Source organism: Carassius auratus, chromosome 38, assembly GCF_003368295.1.
Source record: "Carassius auratus strain Wakin chromosome 38, ASM336829v1, whole genome shotgun sequence".
Taxonomy (NCBI): Eukaryota; Metazoa; Chordata; class Actinopteri; order Cypriniformes; family Cyprinidae; genus Carassius; species Carassius auratus.
In genome coordinates, this window is record NC_039280.1 from 21,959,643 (window position 1) to 21,971,363 (window position 11,721).

Below are 11,721 nucleotides of genomic sequence, written 5' to 3' on the forward strand. Positions count from 1 at the left end.
CAGTTTCTGTGCTATGGTGGGGCCTAAAACCTGACTGAAATTCTTCATACAGATCATTTTTGTGCAGGAAGGAGCTCAATTGAGCAGATAAAACTTTTTCAAAAATTTTTTGACATAAATAGAAGATTTGAAATAGGCCTATAATTTGCCAGTACACTAGGATCTAGTTTTGGTTTCTTAATAAGAGGCTTGATAACCAACAGCTTGAATGGTTTTGGGACGTGTCCTAAAGATAACGAAGAGTTTATGATATTGAGAAGCGGTTCTTCGGCTACAGGTAACAGCTCTTTCAGTAATTTAGTGGGTACAGGATCTAATAAACATGTTGTTGGTTTAGATACAGTGATAAGTTTATTTAGCTTTTCCTGTCCTATATTTGTAAAGCACTGCAGTTTATCTTTGGGTGAAAACTGTTTGAAAACACAACAATTATATACTCTTCTCTTAACATAATCAAGATTTCCAGACCTTCCAGTAGACGTCCCCCTGCCCTTTTTCAAGCACATGCTTTTATAAGCTTCATCTGTGCTTACATCATATTTTTTTATTGACTCATAAAACTCATGTTGCTCCCAGATGTAATTCACATTTTCCTTCTTGGCTTAGCCGGTCATGCATAGCAAGATGCTGAGGACACGGTCTTGTGTCTTTGGCAGCCTCTGGATCCGGTAAGTCCAGCCCCGCAGCCCATGAATGAGGTCCTCAGACGCTCAGACCGAGAGATGGAAATGTGTTTGACTGCCGACAAACAGGTACTGTGTGACTTTTTAACTTTTCTTTTTTTGCTTCTTTTCTTTTTTCTTTTCTTTTCTTGCTGTTTAAATGTGACTTACTGTAAATGGAGCCATATGTGGACAGAGTTTTTCTAGAGACAGTCTAACCAGTTTAACAAATCATAAACATCTTTGCTCAGGGTAATATCTTTTGACAGCTCAGACAGCCCACAGATTTTTTTTTAGATTAGTTACGGGAAACTGTGAATCAGCACAGACAAAGCTGCCAGGAATTCTTCATGAAGGAGAAGCTTTATGAATTGGTCCATTATGTACTTTAGACACTTTATTCAAAGCTAAGAAGAGGATTTAACGATCGAAAATAATGTTAGTTGAGAACCAACAGTTCAGAAAGAGCTCTTAAAGCACTGTTTGCTCTGTGCGAGAGTTGAGATGGAGAGTAAATCTGGAGCGAGCTCTGACATGCTGAAGTGTGGACACACCCTGCTGTTATTCAGGGCAGAAAATGGAGGACAGCTGCATGCGTTCTGGACCAGCAGGAGAAACATTGGTTGCAAACGGCACGTCACCTCCGGCCAGTTCTGTTGTATAATAAGTAACCCAAACATAGTTTAAGACTGTGGAGGAGGTAGACTGCCAATTCAAGCAACGGTCCTGCAGCTGAACTGCTGCTTAGGAATTTTTGTGAGTGTCTAGCTCATAAAATCCAAACCTTTGGGTTTGAAGTTGCTTAAGAAAGTCTATAAAAAGGTAAGGCTTCATTATTGATTATGTAGATAAGTGCAAATACTTGACTGGAAAACAGTGTTTTAAATATGCTGAGGATGCAGTTGTCTGTGTAAAGTAAAAAATGTGCAGTGCCGTCCTTTAGTTGCGAAACTCTTGAAAGCCTTCAATTGTCATTGTTATGTTATTATCTATTGCAAAGCATTTCTGCTGCATTCCCTAGGTTCACATGGAAATACAGTCAATGTCAAATTTCAATGGTTGCCTATTGTGCAGTATATTTTTTTCTTTATTTTCAAAATCTTCACTTTTCCCATGGTGCATAAGCTTTGAAATGTTCACCATGTTTCTCTGGACAATGTTGTTCTTTCAGCCAGCTGAGACCACGGCTCAAACTATCCCTTAAAACCATGGCACTTCTCGAAGTGGATCGCAGCACAGACTGGCAGAGGACCGAGCCTGGTTTATTGTCCTCTCTACATCTCACATTGGCTGACTAACCATCACAGTGGCGCTCCTGTTCCCGCATCACTGAATCATACTGGTGGGTCGCAGCTCTTTCACGCGCAAGAAAACTGGATCTGTTCTGAAATCTGGCCAGTGGCAGCATAGACAGGATTTAAAGGCACTCTCTGGGCTGTTCCATGAGACAGAACAAATATGCTGGTTCCTAAGAATCCTTCTGCAAGGCATATTAAAACAAATCCTTTTTAAAGACAAATATTCTTTATAGAAATGAATAACAGCAAGGGATAATCACCCAATATTACGGAGGGACAAAGAACTATTGGTCGTAAATAGAATTAATTTAATACTGTTTAAGAAAATAATTCAGTAAATCAATAAGTCTAATCCGAATGAACTATTTTACCCAACCCAGAATGAACTATTTTATTTTAGATTTCATTATTCGATTTTGCAGTGGTTTTGTCAGGCACCAAATAGGACACTGTACTGATGACGTATTTTTGTTAACAATTAGTGTCGCTATAACTCCTTTGACAAAAATCCAGTTTGATTTTTCCATGAGCTTTTGGATTATTAAACTCTGTGACCAAAAAAGTTTCTGATTCCTATGACGTTTTGTTTGATATTTTTACAAACTTTTAACATCGGACTTGTTAACTGTAAAGGTCTCGGATGGTCTGGTCTGGACTGCTAATTTGTCATCTATTGGTGGCTTGTTCAGACCACTAAATCTTAAGGAAACCATTTAAATGGTTTTAATGGTTAATAGTTGATGGTTTGTAATGTCTGCTTTGGTATTTATAGTGAAAACTATAGTAAAAAAGTAAGATTTTTTTTTAAGTGTTAATTAACCACAGACCTTATTTAACCAAAATCCATTCAAAAACGCCCACTGACGGGACGATGGAACTGAAAATGCTCAATTGCAACCTCGTTTCTGGGTTTTGGTCTTCAACAATGTCATCCCTGAAGCATGCTATATACTACCCTTTCAAAATTACTTCAGCTTTTCAAAGACCTGATATAAATATTGAGTCAGATCTCTCATGTGTGTTGGGCTGTAAGCAGTGCGGGCTGCAAGAAGAGCGATGCACATCATCACTTAGACCTGTCACTTCAGTTAGGATGCTTTATGCAGAAACAAGAAAGATGACCAGGTATTGGAATGGAGCCACGGTCGAAGCTGAACAATAATTTATTCTTCTTTCTTGCAGACGCAGGTCTCAAAGGAATCCAGATGATCCTGTTCAGTCCGATGAGCTCTGCAGTGCTGTGCTGCATACTGTGGCTCGCTGCGCCTGCCTTCCTGCGCTCTGAATTCAAGGTGGCCTACGTGACCGAGCGCAGCTTGTACATGTGCACATATGACCAGGATCTGGCCTTCTGTGAGAACATGAACTCCAGCGATTTCAGCAACTGCAAGGATCAATCATCTGTCCTGCACAGGGGCGAGAGTCCCAGCCCGGTTCACAAAAAGCGTCTGACGGTGTGGTACAGCTCGCCTCTTAACGTGGCCCTCCTGCTGAACAACTCTGAGGTGCGGCACCTGTCGCTGATCCAGTGCAAGCCCGCCGCCGAGCAGCCCGTCCCGTTTGAGTACTTCACAGTGCAGCGCTTGGAGACCCTGACGGTCACCTATCCCTTCTGGAAGCCTGGACAGAGCTATGACATTATCATCGGCAAGGACAGGGACGCCCTGTACCACGAGGAGGCGCGGATCGCTGTCATTCACACCTCTGTGCTGACCGGGAAAACAGAGCCGAAGTCATACACAGTCCAGACCAAAGTGGACCCCAGCGGAATGATGTCCTTCCCAAACATTTTTATGTCTCGCAACGGGCTTTCGGAAATGTCCAGGATATTTGTCACTTTTCTGTACTGAGAGGAATTTTCAGGAATTTAAAAGCTTCATTGTAGTCACCATAACACAAATAGCTGTTGTGCATAATTAATAATGGATATACTTAATTTATACAATTATACTTATCGCGTACATTGCAAACATAAAAAAAAAATATCAAACACTATCATAAAACTAAACAAGAACAGATTAATTCTCTGAGGTTGTTAATGTGGGCTTTGCACATGTGCTGCTGTTTTACTAGGGATTCAATTCTGTTAAGATGTTTTGTATTTGCAATAAATAAGGGATTTTAAAATATATTTATATATAATAAAAAATGGCAAAGAATTGTGTGATGTTGTTGTTAAGCTTTCCACCACCCTGCAGAATCTGATCCCCGTCATTTGTAATGCCCGTTCAAAACAGCAAAAGCAAATGTGAGATAAGAACACTTTGCTGTTTAAGCTTGTCTCTACTCGTATCTGAGCGTTCTGCATCACAAGTGCATTGTTGCACAAGGTGAGCTACTGAACATATGTAATAGATTATTTGTGTGAAGTTGTTGGTGTTCCACTGCCTCTAGTGTTCATTTCACATGGAAACTGCAGTGCATTTCATGCAGTCTGATTTGTAGTTATGCAAAAATGTAGATAGAGTTTTTCCAATGTTGTCCAAAACATACCATGCATGTGATAACACAATTTATTAGCTGCTCATAATAGTATAAATAAACAGAGATAGTGATGTTCAGCATATGGACCATCCAGTGGTGAATCATAACAGGAGCAGCCAAAAGAAAAGAGAGAACGTGTATTATGTATAATGAGATTTTGTAAAATTTCAAAAATGCTGCTTAGTAAACTTTATTTCAACATGTTAAAAAGCTTTGGGGTCCACAGAGATACTGCAATGCAATAGAATTTGACTTCATTGTGTGGCTCTTTTAAAGATATATCAAGGGTGTTATTCACTGTGGGCAAATTATGTGTCAGTTCAGTGCCTACCTTTTCTGGGAGTGTTAGTATGTCACAGGTCAGAGGACAGAGGATACTTCAGAAGTATGTCTGGGTCCAGTTTCCCACACTTACAGTCTTGACCACTTGAGACTGTGTGCAATATGCAAAAGGAAGGAAGTGTGCAAGAATGGCCCAGGTCTTACAAATGCCAAAACCCAGTGGCTGAGTGCTATTCAAGTCTAAGCGTTTTCCAGCATGCATCATGTTGAGGAAATAAATCATGTGACTTTTTGTCAAGATCTCACAAGATTTTGCGATAACCTTTCCAGTGTAAGTTAAATATTATAACACTACTTAGTTTGGTAGTAAAGCATAACGTTTTGCACATTTTATTTTAAGCAGCTGCTTTTTTATAAGTTTATCAGAAGCACCACAATTACTACATTTTGTAATCTAAAATGATGGACTACAGATATTTAAATGACATTTTGAAGTTTATTTTAAAATGCAAAGTATTGGAAATAAAAATAAAGCTCTTAAAACATGAAAATCATTGTAAGTGTATCTATCCCATCAGGTAATGAAGACTTCTTCACACACTTGGGACAAATACTGTAGGCTATCTTGGACAGACCTGGCTGCACATCTTCTCAACACATCAGCATAAGCTTCATCCTTTTTCTTCAGAAGTGTTATTTTATATATATATATATATATATATATATATATATATATATATATATATATATATATATATATATATATATATATATATATATATATATATATATATATATAGTGGGCTAATGGACGAGCTCAGTGCTTCAAGCCAGCAGGTGTCAGTAATGCTCTATGTGATGTGCTGATTTCTCTTTCTGACTGCTCTCAGCTGGAAACTCAAAGCTGAGAAGATGATGGTTTGTCAGATGTGAGCTCATTGTAAGTGTTGTTTATGATACCTGATCATAATAACCTGGGCTGTTATTTCCAAAAAGCATTGTAAGCCTAAGTTGATCACAGTTCCACTGGTTTTTAATGCGTCTATGGTGAACTTATGATGCTTTTCAGAAAAGCTGCCCAGGGGCCTGTACCATGAAGCTGGATTAAAAAATATTCAAAAATCATTACCTTGTATAATCAATGATCACAAACCTGACTTGCCTTTAAAAATCTTTTTAAATGTAATTTAAACTGCACAAAGGTAGTACACTGTCTAATATCAGTTGGTAAACTATTCCAATTATTAACAGCATTTACAGAAAAAGCTGATTGTCAAAAATCTGTTTTACCTCTTAACGAGGCTCTTGTCTGTCTTATGCAGTCATTGCGCAATGAAACAAACATCTTTAAAAGTGAAGGTGCAAGATCATTCACAATTTTATACATTAAACTACAGTTGTGAAATATTACAAAGTTTCTAAAAGTAAAGAGATTCTGTTCTCTAATTATTAGACAATGATGATGTGTGTCAGGTTTCTTATCAAACACTTTTATAGCACATTTGTATAAACTATGTAAAGGTCTAAGAGTAGATTTTCCTGCTTGGGACCATGAAGTAATGCAGTAAGAGAAATGAGAAAAGATTAAAGAGTGTAGAAAGATTCTTGCAGCTTCTGCTAAAAGTACACATTTCTATGTTGGGGTGTAACTGTACAAACAATTTTTTTAACATGCTTTGCAAATGTTAAGTGAGTGTCTAAAATAACTACAAGGTATTTAAAGTCCGATACAGTTTATAATCTTTCATGATTTACTAATATATCTGGTATAGTCTCATCCATCTTTCTAATCTTAAAATACATACAAGCAGTTTTCTGGACGTTTAACGATAAACAACACTGATTTAACCAGTCTGAGATTTTGGTCATGACAGCAGATAGTTTTTGTGATACCTTTTCATTTGTTTTAGCATGTATATAAATCACAGTATTGTCTGCTTACATTTGAATAAATGCATCAGAACAAATATCTGGAAGATCATTCAGGTACAAACTAAAAGGTAGAGGTCCTAGTATGGACCCCTGAGGTACCCCTGTTGCACAGTGTCTTGTTGAAGATATACATGTTTTAATCCAGGTGCATTGTTTCCTTGATGTAAGATAAGACTCAATCCATTTAATTGTTTGCACAGAAAATAAAAATGTGTTAATTTAGACAATAAAATATCATGGTTTAACGTGTCAAATGTGAGAAACGCCGCACCCACAACCCCCTTATGTAATTTTAATCACACTTCCTAAATTAAATAACATACAGTAGTTTTTGTGGAGTGCTGTTTACAAAACCCAAATTGCATTGGGCACAATAAGTTATTTTGTTTGTCTAAAAAAATTACAGTTTGCTCAGTTACTACTTTTTCTGTTATTTTAGATACCGCTGAAAAAAATTGAGATTGGCCTAGAATTTGCTACGTTTAGTGGATCACCTGCTTTGAAGACAGGGGTAACTATCCCAGTTTTCCAGAAATTTGGAAAAATAGATTGCTTAATTGATAAGTTCAAGGTGTATGATTGGTACTAAACAAATGTACAATTTAAATCTTTGAATAATAAGAAAATCTAAATTAGATAAAATGTTTTCTTGACATTTTGAATTTGAGATTGTATTTCCATGATTTTCCCAGAACCACAATGTAAAAATTTCCTTTTCCCATTTCCAGGTTTCCATCACCTTGGGAAGTCTGACTTTAGGGAATTTATCTGCGTCAAAACCCTGAAAAGCACCAAATCCTTTAAAAGATCACAGTGACTGTCCATGAGAGGTAAAGACTAGCATTGTTTAAAATATTAAATATTCTCGTCTAGTAGACACCACATAATCTTTTGTTTGAAATAAAGTATGATTGCTAAAACACTAAATTCCATGAAACGTTTTCAAAATACCTATTGATCATAAAGAACACAGAAACTTGTGATATGGATCAGGGTCAAAAGTTCAGAGTTGGCAGGATCAAATCACTCTCATGACGGCAGATGTTGGCATTTACAATTAATAATCTACCCAGGGAATTGCATTTCCCAGCTCAAAACGCACATCTTGCAATTAATAGCCACCAATTAACAAATGCAAAACTTGCGGCTAAAAATCAGTGAACTGAATGTGGTGCCTCCCTCCTCATGCAGCGTGTGGATCTCAAACAACAGCGCACCTGCTGAAAGACTAGGCGTTTGATGAAAAATGACAGATTAAGGCTGTGTTTGGAGCTGATTGCTGGTGAACCCTCGCTGATAAAGATGACCTCACTAATGGGTGCCAACCAGTTGAATGGGGCTGGGGAGCCACAGATTGCTCCAGTGCTTCCAACGCATGGCTTTTATTTATTCTTCTGTTTTTTCTTACACAAAAGCCTGGGAAGTCTATAAAAATCAGCCTTTGGTCTCCTCACCGGCAGTTCACTACTAAAACATTTTTATAATCAGCCTTTATTGTTCACGTGCTCCTTGTGGGAGATGCGCCCATGTTCATTTTTTAAAAGGGCAAATCAACCATAATTCAGTTTATAAACTGCAGCGGGGCTGGCGCATGCATGGATGAATATTCATGAGGCTTCCTGAAGCTGCCACTGCACAGTGATTCATTAGGCATATGTAAATATAACTCCCTTTAATTGCCCCTAAACTGACTCAACATAATGTTGTCATTAGCAAATTATTACTTATTTGTCTTACTAATCGTACAGTATGGCACAAATGCAGCGTCTCTACATATATGATTACAATTATAAACCTCTTTCTCAGTGGCTGCCGGCACGATGTGTGCTGTCTTCACCGCTGAGATGGATTGTGGGTAAAGTCTGGGTTGCGGGCGGTAATGAGTTAGTGAGGTGTTTAGAGATGCTTGGCGTGCCGGTGGAGAAACACGCACAATAATTAAACAAACTGGCACTTTTGTTGGTTTAGGCCCATGGTGGGCTGCTGTCTCCGGCTCCAGACGTCAGCTTTGTTTTTTGCTTGCCGTCACTGTGAAAAATCATGATGATTATTATGATGGTCTCATACAGAATATAATGGTGGTACTTTTTCAAAGAAACTGTTGTCATAATCGGAAGTCCTTTGAGGTCGAGAAATATAATTCAAGAAAAAAAGAGAGAGATGACAAACATAATGGTCCGATCAACAGTGAAAGATGCAGACATATTTAAACTGTTGTCAGTAAAGTTTCTATGAGGACAGAGTAAAAACATTTTTATTTCATTGTGGATTAAATGTTGTCAGACTTTTTTAGTGAATTTATTAAATTAAATTCAATTCAAGTTCAATTGAATTGAATTGAATTGAATTTAGCGAATTATAATTCATTGATTTATAGTCTTGTATTAATAAAAAAGCAAATGCAATAATACATACAAAGATACATTTATTGTACTTGCATTAAGATTTTTATAGTATCATCAGATAGTATCTTAATTTAGATAATATATAAAAAATAACGATTTATAAAAATTTTAAGTTACCGTAATTACAATTTCACAAAGATTGTTTTTTTGTATGTTTTCATTTATAGAAAGTGTATAGTTTACAAAAAATTTAAATAATTATAAAAAAAAAGTTATATTTTGTAATATTTACATTGGGAAACTCTTTAATAAATGTTTCTTAAAAACTTTCAGGATGTAAAGCACACCTCACCCCTTTACTTTCATTGTAGTGAGAAATGAAACTGAACTCTGCACAACGTCTGGTTTTGTTCCAAAGAAGAAACCTCTCACAGGTTAGGAACAACATAAGAGTGCGGAAATGATGACAGAATGTGCATTCTGGGTGAAAAGTGGGGGAATAAAATCATAAAAATGCAGTTTCCAACCTTTCACTACAGTCTACATGGTTAAGACTATGTTGCATAAATTTGTTCTTAAGATAATAATTATAATAAAAATTATAATAATAATTTGCAGTAATTATACATAATAACATAATTATTATACATTTTGAAATATAATAAAATCTTAAAATATTTTAATAGCAAATTAAAAAAAAAAAAAATGAACGAATGTAAATAAGTTTTAGGTTTAATTAATATAATGCATTTAATTGGCTACATTTACAATTAAATGTCATATTTGGAACATAGTGTTAAACTCTGCCAATGACAAATCATTCACTGAATTATCCACTCAGTCAAGCACTTTGAAATAAAGTATATACAATTTCACACACACACACACACACACGCACGCACGCACACACACACACACACACACACACACACTCATACACACACACACACACATTTAAATAACAGATATATAATATAATGCATGTATCTATTGTCAGTCAGAATAGTCCTGCCGTGTAGTGTTTGTTCTGGGAGTGTTGCGTAGCTCTTTCAGAATAACTGAAGCGACAGAACTTGAAGGTAATTAGACGCTCTCATCTGTCACAGAGCCTCACAACAGCACTGTTTAGTAGTCGAAGCATGATCGCGGGTTCACGGTGACAAGCCTTCCATTGACCCCACCAGACACCCCAACTCATAATTGGTGCTGATTTGATTGATTCATGGGGGAATTCATTTGGGCTGCACTTGTTGAGAAAGATTTGGCTTGAACCTCAGCATTCGGTTTACTGTACACCTCCCCTTTTCTGTCCCATACGTGCAATTTGTTTAGTTTTAACGAACCTTACAATTCATCTGCTTAGAATTCTTCATGGGGCCCGGCGACGAACACAGAGCCTGGAAAACAGACTGAACTTTCACAAAAGCTGGTGTTTCACAGCACTCAATTACTATTGTTTGCATATGCACAGAAATGAATGGATGATAGATGTTCTTAATGTGATGTTTAACACAAGGAAACTGTTTAGGGAGTCAGATTAGTACATTTATATGGCGCGCTCATAATCAAAGCTCAAGTTGACCATAATCACAAATCTGGATTTAAAACCTTAATTTCGCGATCCCAGGACATTAGCAGTAGAAAAACTGTAACACTTTAGTTTAGGAACCAATTCTCACTGTTGTCTATGCTTATTAGCATGCATAATACTAGTGTTTATTAATACTTATAAAGCACATATTTTGTCAATATTTTAGAGCCCTCAATCCTAAACTTAACAATTAGCTTACTAACTATTAATAAGCAGTAATTAGGACTTAATGGAGGCAAAATGTGTAGTTAATAGTGAGAATAGGACCTTAAAATAAAGTGAGCCGAACAAGCATAAAATAAAACTTATTGTACTTCATTTTGACACATTTTGAACTGCAAACCGAATGGAGCTTGCACAGCTACAGTAGAAGATGCATTTACGTTCACATATATTTTGTGTTGCACTCGCTTCATGCAATTTATTTATCTTTTTACAACCTCACAATTAAGCTGTTTAGAGTTCTTTATGAGCCCAGTTGTGCTCGGTACAACAAGCATGACAAAACGGCACCTAAAAAAACAGAGAAGTGAAAGGCTGGACTGTGCGAGACGGGCTGGAAAGCTAATAAAGTAATGTGATGGATGGCCCTTTCTCCCCGAAGGTTTCCACACCATGTAAATTGGCCCAGACAATGCATTATGGATAAGGCGTTTGAGATTATAGCTGGTTAATGTGTTTCCCCCTCCTCTGTGCTCTTGGCCCCTCTGCTCGTGTGCAGGCAGGGACATGGCCACCTCATTGTCGGGGCATGGGGGTCTTTAGGTGCAGATGGGGAGGTACAGGGGGGTCCTACGCTGCAATCTGCCAGCCACTACAGCAGTGGCGTGTGCGTGTGTGTGTGTGTGTGTGTGTGTGTGTGTGCAGTCAGCAGGGGACGGGACTGCAGCCATATGCCTCTGCATCAGCCCTCCCTCCCTCCAGAAGAGCCAGAGCTGTCCGTGAAGCCTCGTGTCCTCAGAGACTGCTGGCCATCTGTTTGGGGCTGAGGCTGTCTTACAGCCCGCGATGGGTGTGAAGTGGGACTGGGGATGCTCAGGCCTCCGTGAAGAATGCATGGATGTCTCTTAAACAGTACGGGGGGTCATGTGCGTCTTCATCTGACTCATCCTCTTTCTGACCAGTGA

General features: G+C 37.7%; 1 protein-coding gene across 2 annotated transcripts; it reads left to right on the forward strand.

Moving 5' to 3' along the window:
- Positions 1 to 464: 464 nt before the first annotated feature.
- Positions 465 to 4,119, forward strand: LOC113057379 (uncharacterized). Of its 2 annotated transcripts, none has more exons than XM_026224761.1 (3): positions 465 to 752; positions 1,834 to 2,004; positions 3,143 to 4,119. In XM_026224761.1, the coding sequence occupies exon 3, from the start codon at positions 3,166 to 3,168 to the stop codon at positions 3,808 to 3,810; it is 645 nt and encodes a 214-aa protein (XP_026080546.1). In that variant the 5' UTR covers positions 465 to 752; positions 1,834 to 2,004; positions 3,143 to 3,165; the 3' UTR covers positions 3,811 to 4,119. The 2 variants fall into 2 exon arrangements, with proteins under 2 accessions (XP_026080546.1, XP_026080545.1); XM_026224760.1 differs by lacking the exon at positions 465 to 752 and adding an exon at positions 819 to 1,484.
- The last annotated feature ends 7,602 nt before the right edge of the window (positions 4,120 to 11,721 follow it).